At 59.5% G+C, this 16,584-nt stretch overlaps 1 protein-coding gene across 1 annotated transcript in view; it reads right to left on the reverse strand.

Moving 5' to 3' along the window:
• Positions 1 to 4,400: 4,400 nt before the first annotated feature.
• Positions 4,401 to 16,584, reverse strand: part of ENDOV (endonuclease V) — a 13,009-nt gene continuing 825 nt past the window's right edge. The window contains 9 exon segments of the mRNA XM_015589586.2: positions 4,401 to 8,000; positions 8,843 to 8,866; positions 8,868 to 8,917; positions 10,862 to 10,990; positions 11,243 to 11,311; positions 12,166 to 12,278; positions 13,197 to 13,236; positions 13,448 to 13,582; positions 16,280 to 16,527. Of these exon segments, the coding sequence (XP_015445072.1) occupies positions 7,775 to 8,000; positions 8,843 to 8,866; positions 8,868 to 8,917; positions 10,862 to 10,990; positions 11,243 to 11,311; positions 12,166 to 12,278; positions 13,197 to 13,236; positions 13,448 to 13,582; positions 16,280 to 16,527 (1,034 nt within the window). The 3' untranslated portion in view covers positions 4,401 to 7,774.

Below are 16,584 nucleotides of genomic sequence, written 5' to 3' on the forward strand. Positions count from 1 at the left end.
AAGAATTCTTCTAGGCAGTTAAAAACAAACAAACAAAAACAAACAAAAAATAAAAACCAGCCACATTTCCAGGTCTCTCCCCTGGAAGACCAGAGGGGCACTGGTTTCTGGGGTGGGGGCAGGGTGGGCTTGTAGCGCTCGTCTTTGTGCTCTCAAGGAGCCAGCAGGTGCCACAAAGCACTACACGAGGGAGCAGTCCGAACGGAACCTCACGTGAGCCGTGAAGGAGAGAATTCCATGCAGGAGTGAGTTGAGGGGCGCACAGGAGGCGTCCAGGGCAACCGAGGTGAGTGGGCGAGGGAGGAGGGGCTCGGTATTAGTTGTCTTTTGCTGGGTAACAAATTACTCCAGAACAAAGATCCATTGCCTCGCAGTGTCTGAGGGGCAGGAGCCCGGGGGCAGGCTGGCTGGCTGGCTGGTTCTGGCTCTGGGCCTCTCACAAGGTTGTAGTCAAGATGATGGCCAGGGCTGTGGGCATCTGAAGGCCTGACCAGGGCTGAAGGATGCATTTCCAAGATGGCTCCCTCACAGGTGAGCTCAGTTCACTGCCACGTGGACTTCACAGAACAGCATACGGCATGGCTACTGACTTCCCTCCAAATGAACGATGAATGGGTGGGGCGGAGAGGAAGGGGGGGTGGAGGGAGAGGGAGAGGGAGAGAGGGCACGTGGGCACACCGTCAGACGAAGCCCCAAAGTGTTTCACAGTCCAGTATCAGAGGTGACACACCTCCGCCCCTGCATCTCCCTCCGTCCTACAGACTCAGCTGGTTCACGGTGGCCAGAGTGCCACAGGGACCTAGGAGGCGTGGGTCACTGGGGGCCATCTTGGAGGCTGGCTGTCACAGGCTCCAAGAAAAAAACGAAATTCATAGATGGCCTGATGTTGTTATGTGCCAAAAAGAGATTTATATTTCCATCGTAGGGTCGGGGGATAAATAAGTGATGGGTACGTAGAAAATTAGCCAGACCTAAAACATGAGGCTCTTATTAAGTCCAGGAGAAACAACAGGTTGTACAGGAGATGTGACTACAATACATTCTCAGCTGTGAATAGCATGTGCACAGCAATAATGATGCACCCACTGAATTCCGATTCAGCCCGAATGAGAAGTCGGGGGGCAGGAAAGTGCGTGTGTGGGAGACTGGGAGGGGCTGCGTGAGGGATCAAACTCTCAGCCCCCACAGCAGGAAGTCAATGGATAATTTCTAAATCTTAAAAACAAACGAAAAACCCCCACAACATTGGCATGCTATTTAGAAGTAAATACAAACAAACAAACAAAACCCAAACAGACTGGAAAAAATGTTCACCTCCGAGATGGGAACTGAGGGGCGTGGAGAGCGGGTGAGGGGCGGCGGGCTCCCAAGGCTCTTGCAGACTTGTGCGGAACACTGGAGCCTGCTCCTCACTCCCAGCTCTCTGCAGGACCCCTGCACCCTGGGGAGAGCCTGGGCAGCTGCGTCCTCTCCCAGGGCAGGACTCCCTCGCCCTGGGGTTTGAGCCTTCCCCAGCCATGGCCCTCTGCTGCCTCCCCCAGTTTGCCTGAGTTGCCGCCAGTCTGCATGGCTATCCATCTCCGCCGTTAGCCTGCCTCCCCTGCCCCTTCCTCGCTCTTCTCCCGGAGCCGAGCCGGACAGAGGGGCCCAGCTCTGTCGGCAGCAACAGCTGTGCCCTGGCCCCTCTGGCCTGCACTCCCCACCTGCCCCCAGCGCCACGCACAGCGGTAGGAAACTGGGAGAAGTTGCTCCTGCTGCTTTGGAGGTGAACTGGGGACAGCGGGCCTCGCTCCATCATTTCCAGACACCTCGCCTAATTACCGGCGTGCTATTCATTTGAATGTCAGCGCTGCCGCATGCCTGTGCCTTTAATTAATAATTTGGTAAAACTCCGCACAGGACCTGGCCAGGCCAGTGCAGCAAGGACTGCTGGGGCTGGGCCGAACCTGGGGCTGTGGGCCAGACCGACGGGCACCCCTCCCCATGCTCCCACCCCCAGCAAGTGCAGAGGCCTTGGGCTGGAACCCAGGGCCCTGGTCCCTTGTCCCCAGCCCAGCTGTCCTCACCAGGCCTTGAAGCCACAGGTGCAGCCGCTTCAGGGACCCTTCCAGGAGGGGGCGGGGAAACAGACCCTGAGGTATGTGTGGGCACCTGGACTGGGGCCGAAGCCAGGGGATTGGCTCCCCTGGGGTCCAGGAGGAGGGGTGAGGTGTGGAGGGGCCAAGGAGCCCAGCTCACACCCAGGCTCAAATAGGCCAATGCTTGTGGCCTGAGGAGAGCAGGCGGGGGAGGGGTTCTTGGGACAGCTAGGGTGGGGGCTGGGCCTCTTCACAAAGGGCCCCTCCCGGCCCTGAGAGTCCTCTACTCCAGGCCTTGAGGGGCCAGGGGGTGACCTGCAAAGGCCAGGGCTGACTCCACACCCCGGGAGCCTCCCGCGCCCAGCCCCTGGGCAGGGTAGGGACTTGCCGAAGAGGCACAGAGGCTACCAGGTTAAGTGGAAAATCTATTTGGATCCAACTTGAATTATTGAGTGGTTCGGGACTTATTCCTGGCTCCCGGGCAGACTGTGCTCTGTGAAGACACCACCTCAGCCCTATTTTTAAGGTTCTATGAGAAGGAGCTGCCACCGTACTTAGGACCTCCACAGGCCCTTTAGAACCCGGGTGGGGGGCAGGGCAGAGCAGGGTGGGGAGCAGGGTTTGGGGGGGGAGGGGTGTGCCACTCTGAAGCCCCCTCCCCCACCGTGACCCCGCTGCTTTATGGGTCTCCCATGAATGACCCCGGCCAGCAGATCCAGGCCCCACCCACACCCCACCACCACCCCTCTACTTGAACCCCCAGCTGGCCCACCCCCACCCCTTGACCCCTGCTCCCCCACATCTGGCTCCCTCTGAGCAGCTCTGTGTTGAATCCACGCCCTCTATGTGGGCCAGTCTCAGCAAGCCACTGAAGGGCTCTCTGTTCCTCTCCGATGCGGCCATGGTGTGGCCACAGGACAAGGCTGAGGGGTCTGTGGGTTCCCTTCCCTAAGGCTGTAGGCTGAGCCCTCCTCACCAGCCTTCCCTGCCAAGCTCGACGCCCACGCTGGGTTATACACAGCCTCTGCTGCCTGCCAACTGAGCTCCCAACCCCACTCCCCTGAGGCCAGGCTGAGGACTTAGTGGGGCCGTAACTGGTTTCTGATGGGGTTGGATTTGCACCCCTGGGGGCCTGCCTGCTTGTGGGGAGCTGGAAGCACTTGAAGGCGGATGTGGGTTGAGCCCTGACCCTCTGGTTCTTGAAGCGGACTCTGCCTTCCCCTCCCTCACTCTAAGCCCAGGGTCATTGCTGGGGAATCTTGGGGGTGGGGAGAGGGCTCCTTAGAAACCCCTCGCAACCAGAGACTGACCCAGAAAATGAACTCAAATTACTGAAATCAGGAAAGAAAGTGGGGACACGACCACATTTGCAGAAATAGAAAATATGAATTGTAGGCCGACTCATTAGATAATCTGGATGAAATGGATAAATTCCTAGAAACACACAAACTACCAACTGATTCAAGAAGAAATAGAAAGTGTTCACAGACCTATAACAAATAAAGAGATTGAATCAGTAATCGATTGACCTCCTGACAAAGGAAAGCACGGGGCCAGATGGCTCCACTGGTGAATTCTACCAGAGGCTTCGACAAGGATCAACACCAATTCCCCTCAAACTCTTTCAAAAAACAGAAGAGGGGACACTTCCCACTGTTCTATGAGGCCAGCATCACCTGCATGTCGAAGTCAGAGAAAGATATCACGAGAAAACTATAGACCAATATCGCTTATGAATATAGTCACAAAAATCCTCGACAGAATATCAGCCAAGTGAACGCAGCAGCACCTAAGAGGATTATAATGCACCATGACCAAGTGGGATGTAGTCCAGAGACACAAGAGGGGCTCAGAATGTGAAAACCGACGACGTAATACACCACATGAATAGACGAAGGACGACAACCATTTCCACAGGTGCAGAAAAAGCATGCGACAAATCCATCACTGATAAAGACACTCGGCTAACCAGGGATAGGAGAAAACTTCCTCCAACTGACCCCGGGCATCTCGGAAAAGCCCACGGCTAACGTCTCACTCAACGGCCAAGGACCGAAATGTTCTTCCCTAAGGTCGGGAACGAGACAGGATGTCCCCTCTCTCCACCTCTGTTCGGCATGGATCTGGAGGACCTGCTCAGGGCAGCTGGGCACGAAAAGAGAGAAAAGGCACCCGGACTGGAAAGGAAGAAGCAAAACTCTCTCTATTCACAGATGACATGACCTCATGTACAGAAAAGCCTAAAGCACACGCACGTGCACGCGCACACACACGCACACACATGCACACACACAGTCGATGAGTACAGCGAAGTTGCAGATACAAGATACAAAAGTCGGTTGTATTTCAATACACTGGCAATGAACAATCCAAAAATGAAATTAAAACAATTCCATTCACAATAGCATCTAAAATAAAACAGAGATAAACTTAACCGAAGGAAATGCAAGACTTGTCTATTGAAAACTACAAAACGTCGTTGAATGAAATGAAGATCTAAATAAACAAAAAGACACCTCATGTTCAGTGACTGACTTAAAATTAAGATGGCAATGCTCCCCCACATTGATTGGTGCAATCCACACCAAACTTCCAACTGCCTTTTTTTGCAGACATGGATCAGCTGGTTCTAATATTCACAGAGAACTGCAAAAGATCCCAAAAAGCTACCTACAAAAATGAACTGAAAACGGGTCAAAGATCTAAGCGTAAGAGCTGACACTCTAAAACCCTTAGAAGGAAACAGGAGAACTTGGCGACCTTGGATTAAGCAATGGTTTTTTCAATGACACCAAAAGCACAAGCAACCAATGAGAAGTAGATAAACTGGACTTCATTGGATTGAAAAACTTTAATGCATCAAAGGACATTATCAAGAAAATGGAAAGACAATCCAGAGAATTTATTTATAAATTATGAAATACAACTGATTTTTGAAAATGGTCTCATGTCCAGAACATGTAAAGAGCTCTCACAGCTCGACAACAACAAATAATCCAAGGATAAACAATACCCTTTTTAAAAGGACAAAAAATTTGAGCAGACACTTCTCCCAAGACGAACAAATGGCCAATAAGCACGTGCAAAGATGCTCAGCATCACTGGGTATCAGGGAAGTGCGAACCAAACCAGAATGAGATACCCTGGCACCAGCACTGGGTCGGCTGGAATCAGACAGACGATAACAAAGTGGGTGAGGACGTGGAGAAACAGCGACGTTGCGTTGCCGGTGGGGCCGCCGTGCAGAATGGCATGGCTACTCGCCAGCAAGTTAGTCGCCACGTGACCCAGAAAGTCTGCTCCTAGGCGGACACCCAGGAGAGGTAGAAACATAAACTCACAAACTTGTACATCAATGTTCGTAGCGGAATTATGAATAATAGCCCCAAAGAGAAACCACCCAAATGTCCATCCACATGATGAATGGATAAACACGTGGTCTCCCCGTACAGTGAACCACCATTCGGCCGCAAAAAGTACCGACACGAGCGAACCTTGAAACCATCGTGCTGAGGAGGGCGGCCAGGCAGGAAGGTCACACGCTGTGGGACTCGGGTCCTATGAGGTAACCAGAACAGGCAAGTCCAGAGACGGAAAGCCGATTAGTGGAGGCCAGGTTCTGGGGGTGGGGGGCTGGAGAGCAACTGCTGATGGGGACTTGCTTTCATTACCTGAGGCAGAGCAAAGTTCTGGAACTAGATAGTAGTGATGGCTGCACAAGATTTTGGATATACTAAAAACCACTTAATCGCACACTTAAAAACTGTTTAAAATGGTGACTTTTGTTATGTAATTTTAATCTCTGAACAAAAATTACCCAGGCAAGTCGTCTGCAAACTCATCTCCAGGCTCTGGCCTGCTCCTTGCTGGGGAGGGGTCCAAGGGGATGGCAGACCCCGCAGAAGAGATCATGTACTCTGCATGGTCATGCCTGTAGCCCGGGGGGCCCGCCTGACCCCCGTGGTCACTGAGGAACCAGTGGCTTTTAGCAGAAGCCAGCTCCTGCCCCCGTAGGCAGCCATGGCCACCTCCAAACATCCATCAGAGGTGGGTCCTGGCGGGGCACTGCTGCAGGCCCAGGGGGGGTGGCTGTGAGGTGGTCCAGCCCTTGCAGGCCTGCATTCTGGAGGCTGGGGGGACCTGGTAGATGAGGACCCCTTTACCTTCTGGTTCCCTCCTTCTCATTGATGGAGTAGGCACGGCCTCGTAGACGGATGGCCAGCAGCCCTGGCCTCTGTGGGCTCCACTTCTCCGAATGCTGTCACTCCCCTTATCGAGAAGTGCGTGCCAGGCTCTGTGCCCTGCCTGCTCCACACAGGGCACAGCTGTGTGATAAGGCAGGACAGGTGTCACCTTGGCTTTGCCAAGGCCAGGCAGCAGGAGACAGCAGGTAGAGATAGCTCCATCTTGTGCACCCAAGGGGCTCCGGGCAGGGGGCCCTGCGGCACCCCCTGCAGCCCCACTGTGATGAGCTGGGGGCTCAGCCCCAAGACTGGGAGAGTGAGAAAGAGGGGTCAGGGGACATCTGGGGAGGCAGTGCGAGCAGGGTGGGAGGTCGGAAGCCGGTCATTCTGGCCTACGGGAGTCCCCTCGCAGGCACCGTGGAACACGGCGGAACCTGCTCCCCACAGCGGGCCACTGAGTGGAGCCCTGTAAGCACCTGGTGGCCCAGCAGGCCCTCTGCACCTGGCATCAACTGGCATGCCTTGAATAGGGGCTGCTGCATGGAGTGAGGCAGCCCAGCCCTGCCTCACAGAGGGGCTGCAGGGGCTCGAGGGGAAGGGGGACAGCACCACTGGCCCAAACAAGTCTGCCTTGCTCACTGTCCCCTCTGCTCCTCCCAGGGTCCGGGCCCTGGAGAGCCCCCTTCTCATCACGAAGACACAGGAGGGGCAGATGCGCCGGCCTCCCGGGCTTCCGTCCCAGGCTGTCCAGCCCATGCCCAGCCCGTTCTTGGGAGGCAGGGTGAAGGACAAGGCCTCCTTTCAGCAGATTCCAGGCTCCTTAGTGAGCATGGGGGGCTGGAGGGCGAGGGCTGGGGCTGTGGGTGGAGCCCAAGCTGAGAAGTGGCCAGGACAGGGACACAGAACTTTTTGCACAGCAGGCCTCTGGGTAAGGAGGCGGGCAGCGGGGGGTGCTGTTTTGGCAGGACAGGAGGTGGAGCTCTGGGCCTTTGACCCTGTGAGGACTGCCCTGCGTGTCCCCTACCCTCAGGCCCTCTCCGGGCTGAGATGTCTTCCCTCACTCCGGCCCAGCTGCGCCAGCAGCAACAGCCTGGAAGGCGGGCTGGGCAGCCAGGGACCCAGCCTAACAGTGGCCAACGCCAGCTCGGACACTCCTGGGTCTGGGTGTAAGCAGCTCAGTGAGGCTGCGGGGAGGAGGCTGGTTTAAAAATGAACGGAAAGCAAAATCCCCATCAGCGGCACATGTACCTAAAGAAGACGGAGCAACAGCTGTGGACATATGCACGGCCTGCCTGCTGCTAGCCACCAGTGCACCTTCAGAAGAAACGAAAACACCCAGCCCCCACGAGCCCGCAATTCCCACCACACTGTTCTGGGCCTGGCGCTCCTTGGCACGAGGTCCGTCTTATGCTGAGGCTGCTCCAGGCCTCTTGACCGTGATCATGGAGGAGGGGCAGCCACACGGTCCATCGGAACTGTGCCCGCTGTGTCCTTGGAGCCTGGGGGTGCTGTTCAGGGATGGTTGCCCCGATACCTATAGAGCAGACCCTGGGGTTCTGAGGCTGGAGCAGGTGGCAGGTGGCCAGTCTTCAGGGTTTCCAGCTCCAGCCCTGGCCCTTGTCCTACTGCTCCTGGGCGCCTAGGTGAGGCTTCCGGATGTGTCCTGGGGCCGCGGCTGTGGGTGGGCTCTTCTGAGCCTCCCTGGGGGTATGTCTTTGGCCTCTGTGCTTTCTGGCTCCTGGTAAGGATATGGAGAAGGAGCAGCATCAAGCCCTGGAGTCCCCTTTGCTCACCACGTGGTCCCTGGAGGCTGCACTGATCTGGACCCTCAGGGGCTATGAGGGCCCAGGCCAAGTCGGCCTGCTGCAGGTGGCCAGTCCCCACCCCCAGGAGAGCTCTGGGGGCCCTGCCACACCTTCCCCCATTCACAAAACGGCTTAGCCAGGCCTCTGATGGCCACAGGTAATGCCCCTGGAGAATGAGTGGGGCCAAGTCCCTGGCTGGGGGTCAAAGGCCAGGCTCTGAACCCAGGCTGCCAACTGAAACCGTCGGCTACTCAGCAATGCTCTGCCTCAGTTTCCCCATCTGCAGAGTGGGTCGCAGTGCCTGTCATGGCACAGTACCGTCAGGATTAAATAACCAGTCACTGCAGGTGGTGACTACGCATGTCGGCTTTTCTCACAGAAACCGGGAGAGTAGGAATCACTGTCCCTGCCACACAGACGAGGAAACCGAGGCTCAGACATTGTGAATGACACAGTTGGTCATCCAGCCAGGAGGCGAGCTGGCCCCTCGGACCCCCCAAAGCCCTGTGGGCCTCACCCCAGCACCTCACAAGTATGTGGCCCAAGCAGGTGGGGCTGACCTGCAGGGGGTGGGCTCTGGGGGTTCCTGGAGTTCCTGGGGGAGATGGTGTTCGCTCAGGCCCTCATCTGGCTGACTTGACCCTCCTGTCCCTTCAAATAAACTGTCCCCCGCCTGGCCCAGGGCACACTGCGGCAGAGGAGGCCGAGTCCCCAGACACAACTCCAGGTGGGCATGGCCGAGGACTCCTAACCGACTGCCCAGCCCAGCGCTCACCTCTCCTGCCCCTGTGCGGGGGGGCCCGGGGCCTCCCAGGGTCCTGCGGATATAGTCTCGGGAGCGGATGTCGGCCTGGGGAGAGGGGTGGCTCGAGTGAGGGGTGGTGGCTGGGGTCCTGAGCTGGCCTCTGAACGAGCCCCACCTGCTGTCACTCCCTCCTGAAAAAGCCCAGAAGGTGACCCAGGCCATTGCAGGCCTGGCCTTTGAGACCAGGAGTGACAGTCCCAGGAGTGTGTAGGGGACGGAAAGCCAGGCCCTCTGGTCCAGGTCCTGTGACATCAGGTCCTCCAAGTGTCTGCGTGAACAGCCTGAGGTGGGGGGGTCCTAGGTCCCTCCCAGGTTTCAGCTGGGGCCACTCGCCTTTCGTCAGTTTACAGCTGGTCCTTCCCCGTAGGTTTCGCATGAGCCAGAGGTCCCTCTGCTAAAACCCTCTTCTCCGCAGCTCTCCTCAGCCCAGCTTACCTGTCCTCACTTCTGGGTCACTGTTTGTCTCCCCATGTAGTGTCAGCTGTGGCCCTACCCCTACAGAAATATCTATGAAAAGTTCTGTAAAGTCACTGCAATGATAATAGATGTGGGCCATGGGCTGGAGTCAAGGCAGATCCCAGGGGAGGGACATCTCCGGACCTTGCCGCTGGGCTCTCCCATATGATGACTGCCCATCCGGGGTGCCTGGCCTCAAGGAGGCTTCTGATCCCAGCTCAGATGGGCTTAGCCCCACTTGACTGCACGACTCCACGACACGACAGCTAATTCCCCCAGACCGCCTCTGCCTCAGGGTGAGCAGCCGAGCGGGCGGGGTGGGCAGTGAGGTGTTCTGTGGGAAGGCACCCCGTGAGGGAAGTGAGAGGCGGTGCCTGCCTTCCCCCGCAGTGGCCTGGCCCAGCCTGGCAGGGCAGAGCCCAGGCTTGGCACTGGTGGAAGGACAAGCCTTAGGGCAAGGGGCCCGCTCAGCGGCCTGGGGTGGGGGACCTATGGACAACATGGAGAGGGAGCAGGCACTGACCAGCCCTCTACCCTGCCCTAGACACAGAGTCCGGAGGACAGTATTGACAGACTCCTGGACCCAAGAAGAAAACAGACCAACAGACAGCCGGAGCTGCTAGATAGGGTCGCAATCCCAGAAGTGACAGGGACTGTGGGCTCCTGGGAACAGATGACCGGCATTTCTCTCTCGAGAGTGTAGGCCCAGGAATTCGGCAGTCTTTTCTCCAGGGCTAGACGTACAGGCCCTGCTCGCCTCTGAGATGCCCAAGGCACCTTACAGGCTCTCCCCCCATGGCGACGAGGGGGCCACTGTCTGCTCTGAGGCCAGGTGAGAAGACGAGGGGACAGAGACCTGCCCTGGTCCCTGGCTCTGAGGACTTGGGAAAAGTTCTTGCGTTTTCTCCAAGGTGGCTGGGAATGGAGAAGGAAAGGCCTCCTGGAGCCAGAACACATGTCACAAGCTTGGGAACCCACATACCTCCGAACCCTGGATGGGGAGAAAGGGGGCCGAGGCTGGTGGACACTTAGCGGGTCCATCCCCAGAAGCCACCCTGGAGGCCTTGGCCCTCCGCGGGGTCTGAGAGCTGTGCTGCGTGGCCTGCTGCTGCCACCTGGAGGCCGCCTGCACATCAGCCGCCAGCGTAAGTCCCAGGCCCAGAGGAGGTGGCGGTGGCTACGGGCAGCAGGGTGACAAGGCTCCCTGGGACCTGTGAGGCAGAACCAGGGCCCCGGAACCGGCCACCTGCACTGACATCAGCTGATTCTCCCAGTGGCCCTGGTACCAGACGCAGGAAGCTGAGGAACTGCGGGCAGGAGCACAGCAGACGCCTGGGCCCGGGCAGGGCAGGGCCCCAGGCTGAGCTCCCAGGCCTGCGTCCTCCAGTGCCCTCCTCTCCCAGTAGGGCCCAGTGCAGCCCGACCAGACTGTCCTGCAGGTGCTGGCAGACTTGTCCTCGTGTCACCGTGCCTGCGCCCCAGATGGCCTGCCATGGGCACGGGACGAGCAAGCCTGCGCACTGGCCCACCCACCTGGCGCACGGGCTCCGGGATCCGAAACCTGCAGCAGCTGCGGATGAGACGCACGGCGGCCTCCAGGCTCATCTTGTGGCCCACCGAGACGTAGAGGGGCTTGGTGCTGTGGTCGTGGCTTCTCAGCGCCTGGGACAAAGAAGGTGAGGTCGGGGTGCTGGGGCGACCTCTGTGGCTGGGGGACCTGCAGCACCCTTGGGCACCTTCCTGCTGCCTGCCCTGGGACAGGGTGGGTGAGCATGGACACAAGAGGAAATCAAGGCGCAGGGCACACCGAGGCTGGGCAGAGGGGCAGGAAGAGGGGGAGCCTCGGCCGGCGTCTGGTGCGCACGCATGGGCGCACGCAAGTCCACGGTGCTCGCCGGCACCCTGCTGACTCACCATGCCCAGGACGGCCCCGGAGCCTCCCGTCAGAGGGAACGTGTCTCCTCCAGCCTGCAGCAGGCGTATCTGGGAAACAGGGAAAGCTCAGAAAAGCATCTCTTCTCGGTGGAGCCTGTTTGTCTTTATCAGGCGAGCAGCTGTGGGCGAGGCGGGCCTGATTCCGTGCACGTGCTGCGCCCAGGTGAGGCTGAGCGGCAACAGCTGTGCTCACACCCGTCCTGTGAGTGGACCCCATGTCCAGGGCACAGCCCGTGGCACTGTGCCACGCTGGCCGGCAAACTCAGCTTTCTCCTCCCCACTCTAGGGGAGAGGAGGCAGCAGCCTGCCCAGTGCTGGTGGGTGGAGGCACCAGCTACCCACCAAGCCAGGCTGGTGGATCCTCTGGCCAGTGGGTCCCGACCGAACAGAGACCACTATTTCCTGCCACTTTCTCCACTGCTACGAATTTGGGCACATTTGATTCAACCCAATAAACTTTTATTGGGGGTGGGGACTGGCCCACTTGGTAAGAAACGGGAACGAGACAGACGTGCTCTGTTCTCAGAGTCTGCTGTCCATGAGAGTGCCATCACGTCGCTGCCTCCCTGTGGAGTGGGACTTTGCGGTCCCAGTGCCAGCCACTGCTAAGGAAGTTGGGGCAGAGGGAGACACTGGGACAGGGTGGGCAGAGCACGGCGCAGGGTCCCAAATGGCCCGGCCCAAGCGCCAGAGGCCAACCCCCACGTGGGCAGCACAGCAGCGGGGAGGCTGCACGAGGAGCTCGGAGGGCACCCTGCGAGGGCCCAGCACCCACGGGGAACACACGGGGGGCCCAGGGCAGGGATGAGAACATCGACAGGCAAGGCTACCCCGGAGCTCGGTGCTCTCCGGTGCCTGTCCCCGGGGCTGGCCCGGGCTGGCACTGTCTGGGCCGCGCTCACCTTCTCTCTGTGTAGGGCATTGTTCTCCAGCCCGTCCACCTGCAGGAGTTTCTTGGCCACCCCGATGCTGGGCAGGTCTGTGTGGACACCGAGGTGGCAGGCCACCCCGAAGCCTAAGGGGATGGAGGAGGGAGGGGGGTGGGGAACACTGAGCCATGCAGTCTGGGGATGGCATGGGGACTGGGGACAAACTAGAACCTCAGCGAGTTTCCCCGAGTGAACAGAGGCCTGTCACTGGCCAAGGGCTGGGGCGACAGGACTGCCAGGCTCAGCCTGACCTTGGGTGTGGCCCTGACCTCGCGGGGCTGTCAGGCTGGGCGGAGGACGCCTCTCCCTGAGCACTTAGGCGCCCACTCAGCACACTCGCAGGACCTCGCCCCGTCTCGCCTTTCCTTTCTAGCACCTTCAGCCTCGTCTCTCCTCTGCGGCCACTGTCTGGCTTCTGGATCTCTGTCCACGCCCCCGCCCCAAAATGCAGTGCCTGGGGGCCGGGCGGCCTGCTGGTCCCGAGTGTCCAGGGTGGCGCATGTCCACCCTTTAGTTCTGGACCCAAGGGCTCCCAGAGCAGCAGCTGAGAGGCCCAACGCTCCTCCGCCGGACCCCGGGTTCCGAAGCAGCGCGTCTCCCTCGGGTCCGCCCTGGGCCAAGGCCCCAGCAGTCAGGGCACAGGTTTCCCAGGGCCCACGGGGATGGGAACCCCTGTCTGTTTCCATCTGGTTTGGGCGGGCACCAGCAGGACAGGCCAGCTCAGGTCCAGCCTATGACTTCTGGTGGCGATCTGGTCTAGACTGAACAATGGCGCCTGAGGTGGGCGAAGGGCCTAGGGGGAGGCCATGGGGGCAGGCAGGAACGGGGGTGAAGAGAAGCCGGCGTTCTTTCCTGGTGGGCCCCGACAAGGAAAGCAGGCCCGAGGTGCTGTCAGGCCAGGCTGGAGCACGGTGCAGGCGACCTGCGAGGGCCTGTCGGAAGCGCCCGCCCTGGACCCCTCTCCCATGGCCCTCCTGGGCCCAGTCTCTCGGGAGCAGGATTACCTCGGGGGTGGAGCACCCCATTCCCATCAACGAGAAGAACCTGGAAGAGTCACAGGGAAAGTCGCAGTCATGGCACTGCCCACTGCCCACCGGCGTGGACATCCTGGAGCAGGGAAGGTGGGGCCGCCATGCCGAGGCCAGCTTTTTACAGGCCCACTCCCATCCCTCAGGGTAAAGCGCGGCTTCTCCAGGAAGCTCCTGAGGCCTCTCCCTGCCACGAGTGGCCTCCAGTGGCCCTCGGAGGTACCTGCCTGGGGACTCAGGTGGGGCTCCTTCTCCTGCAGCCGCCGCACTGCGTCCACCAGGAAGGGTCCCTCTCGGAAGGCCAGGAAGCCGGGCACGTAGGGGGCCGTCAGGCTGACCATGCGGCAGTCCTCATACAGCACCTGTCACCAGGCGGCCAGGTCACCGGGCGGGGCACTCCCCGCACGCTGCAGCCCTTCACCCACCAGTCCTCACTGCCAGCTCCCTGTCCCCCTTCTCTGCCTCACCTATCTGGGAAGGAGGCACAAGAAAAGACGAGGCGATCGCCCTGTGAATGTGGCCGGGGAGCCACCTCGCCTGTGCCCGGCCCCCCTCGGGCTGCCGCCTTCTAAGTCAGAGCCGCGGTGGGCTGTGCGGAGGCCCAAAGACGATGAAGCGCCAGCACCGTGTTTAGTGTAACGGGGACAAGGACAGCACCGTCTTACGTTGGAAGAGGCCTCGGGAGGAAAAGGCCAGGTCTCCAGAGAGGCCATCACAAGAAAGGCAGCTCCAGTTCTACGCAAACCGGTTCGAGACAACGCGGAAAAGGGCCGAAGTCACTTCTGGGTTACAGAGAGACTGGGTCCCTAGGGAGAGGAGGTTCCGAAAGGAACGCGCTGAGGCCGCCGGCGTCAGGAAGCCCAGCGAGTGGGGTGTGAAGAGGCCCTGTGCGAACCGGGAGGCGTGGGGGCGCAGGCCTGGAGGTAGGAACCGGCCCGAACGGCGGGCCCAGCCGGCGAGCTTTTCCATGCACTGCTCCCTCCCCACGCGGTTCTGCACGGGCCTCTGGAGCGAGGAGTCCCTGCGCAGCACGGGAGAGGGTGGCCCTGTGCTACGCGATCACAACGGTAAGGGACCTACTCAGAGCACAGGGTCGGCAGCCCTTATCCTAGAGTTTCCATCAGCCGCACTGGCCTGAGGACGTGCGCCCATTCTCCAGATCCCAAATAAAACCCTGCACCCGTCAGTGGTTCCTTCCAGGGGTCCTGCGCCCCAGCGCTCGGCAAGCGCCAATCTGCGCTGTGCCTCCGGGTCCACCTGTGGCATCTGCATCTCAACATTCCCTGGACACTCACTGCACGGAACTCCGGATGGGTGTTTGGGAGCCGCTGGGCGACTCTTCCAGGACCCTTTCCTAGTCTAAGCTTCCACGGCCCAGGGTGACCAAAGGTGACGACGGCCAAGTAGCAGGCCCCTTGCTCGGGGCTGGGGTTACAAAAGGGGTGTGGTATGAGCCTCGAGCTCCGACGATTAGTGAGGACTGTGGTGTGTAGGCCAGTGACTTCGCTATGCCGGGAAAAGAACTGGCACAGCCCACGCACGGGATAAAGGCCTGGGACAGAGAGGAGGGTGGCTAACTGGGTGGCCAGGGAGGTGCCATCCTCAGAACCCCTGGTGGCTAACATGTTCCTGGAGAGCTTGCCGTCGCCCGTTCTGGTAACGGCTTTCTGGGCGTGATCTCCCTCGTGATCACAACTATTGAGTTCCCTGTCTATACTTCGCCCGCCCAGTTAGGAAAGGAGGTCCCAGGAGAGAAGTTGAAGTGGCCGAGCCGAGGTAGGAAGCCACGCGGCCTGGCTACTGAGCCTGTGCCGTTCCTCCTCAGAGCCATCCAACACGCTGGCCAGGGGACCGCCGAGGGCAGGGACCCTGGTTCCTTCACCACCGTGTTCAGACCTCAGCACAGAGCAGACGCTCAGTACATCTTTGCTGACCTGATTGGAGGAGCCTTCCAAGCACAGTGCGAAGGACTGGGGCAGGGAGGTGCCGCCTCTGGGTGCAGAAGGTGGGTGAGGGGGAACTCTGAAGCCACCCAGCAAGGTTTCCTCGGCCCGTTCTTTTTTAGCCAAGGCTTCCTGAGCTGTCGACTCCCAAAGAATCCTGGGCACATCATTCGTTCGTTCGTGTGTCAATCAAGTGTCTTCTACATACCGCGCGCGAAGCTAGGTACCCAGGCTACGACCGGAAGGAACACATCCGGTTCCTTCCACTCTGGTGGGGGGTCGGACAGGCTAATTCCATTCCAGCGTGACCAGAGGAAAGAGGGTGGTGGGAGCAACTTATCTCGTGGGAGGGAATGGGGGGGGCTGCTTACTGGAGGACCTAAGAGAGCTAGGTGAAGAATGTTCCAGGAGATGAAACGCCACTGCAAAGGTCAGGCAGGCAGATGCAGCGTGGTGCGTCTGAGGGACCCAAAGTCCTCAGAGTGGGGAGTGGGTGGTGGTGAGAGCCGAGCCTACAGTGTCACGTTCAGCAGAGGCCTTTGTGCCTTGTTAGTGTGTGTAAACTTTATTTACCGTGACGTCACAGACGTGTTTTAAATGAAGCAGGTGGTGACATGATCGCACTTGCTTTTTAGGAAAATCACTCTGCTGGCAACATGGAGATGGACCCACCAAGGGCAATCCTGGAGGCCGGAGCCCAGCGAAGATTCTGCTGTCACCTCCAGGAGGGGTGACCATGGCACAGCCCGGGAAAAGGCGGCCGGAATGCAGACAAGGAGACTGACTCCAGCGACATTTAGGAGGCAGAAAAACAAAAACGCAGAGCCAGTGTGTGACTGGGCGTGAGGGGTCTGGAAGACAGTGGTTTCCAGCTTGGGCCACTTGAGATGTGTCGCTGCGGGTCTGAGACGGGACCCCAGATGACAGTCGACTTGTGGTAAAGATCATGAGTTCACTCGGACCTAAGTCACGGGGTCTTTAGTTTTTGCTCTCTGTCCTTTCGTTTTTCTCAGACTCCCCAGTCTATTGATGGAACCCTACCGGACACTGTCCCCTGGCCCGGAGCCCCGCCTCACGGAGAGCGGGGTGGCCGCTGGCCGGCGTGCCGCGGGTTACCTCGAGCTCAGGGTAGCTGAGCACCACGAGGGAGGCGCAGGCGCTGACGCTGTCGCCCTTCACAAAGGACACATCCAAACCTCCGACCCTCCGCAGGCCCGAGAAGACGGGGTCCCGCTGCCACGCCTCCGTGTCCCGGTCCACGACGCGCGCCTTCAGCAGGGCTTGCTCCCTGAGGGGACACACACGTCCAGACGCGCCCCGCCGTCCGGCAGCGGCCAGCCCACGTCCAGGCCCGAGGGTGGGGACTCACCCCGGGAACCCCCGTCTCCTCCGACCCAGCCTCCCGCCTCGCCTCCCCGTGC

The sequence above is a fragment of the Pteropus alecto genome, unplaced genomic scaffold (assembly GCF_000325575.1).
Source record: "Pteropus alecto unplaced genomic scaffold, ASM32557v1 scaffold134, whole genome shotgun sequence".
Taxonomy (NCBI): domain Eukaryota; kingdom Metazoa; phylum Chordata; class Mammalia; order Chiroptera; family Pteropodidae; genus Pteropus; species Pteropus alecto.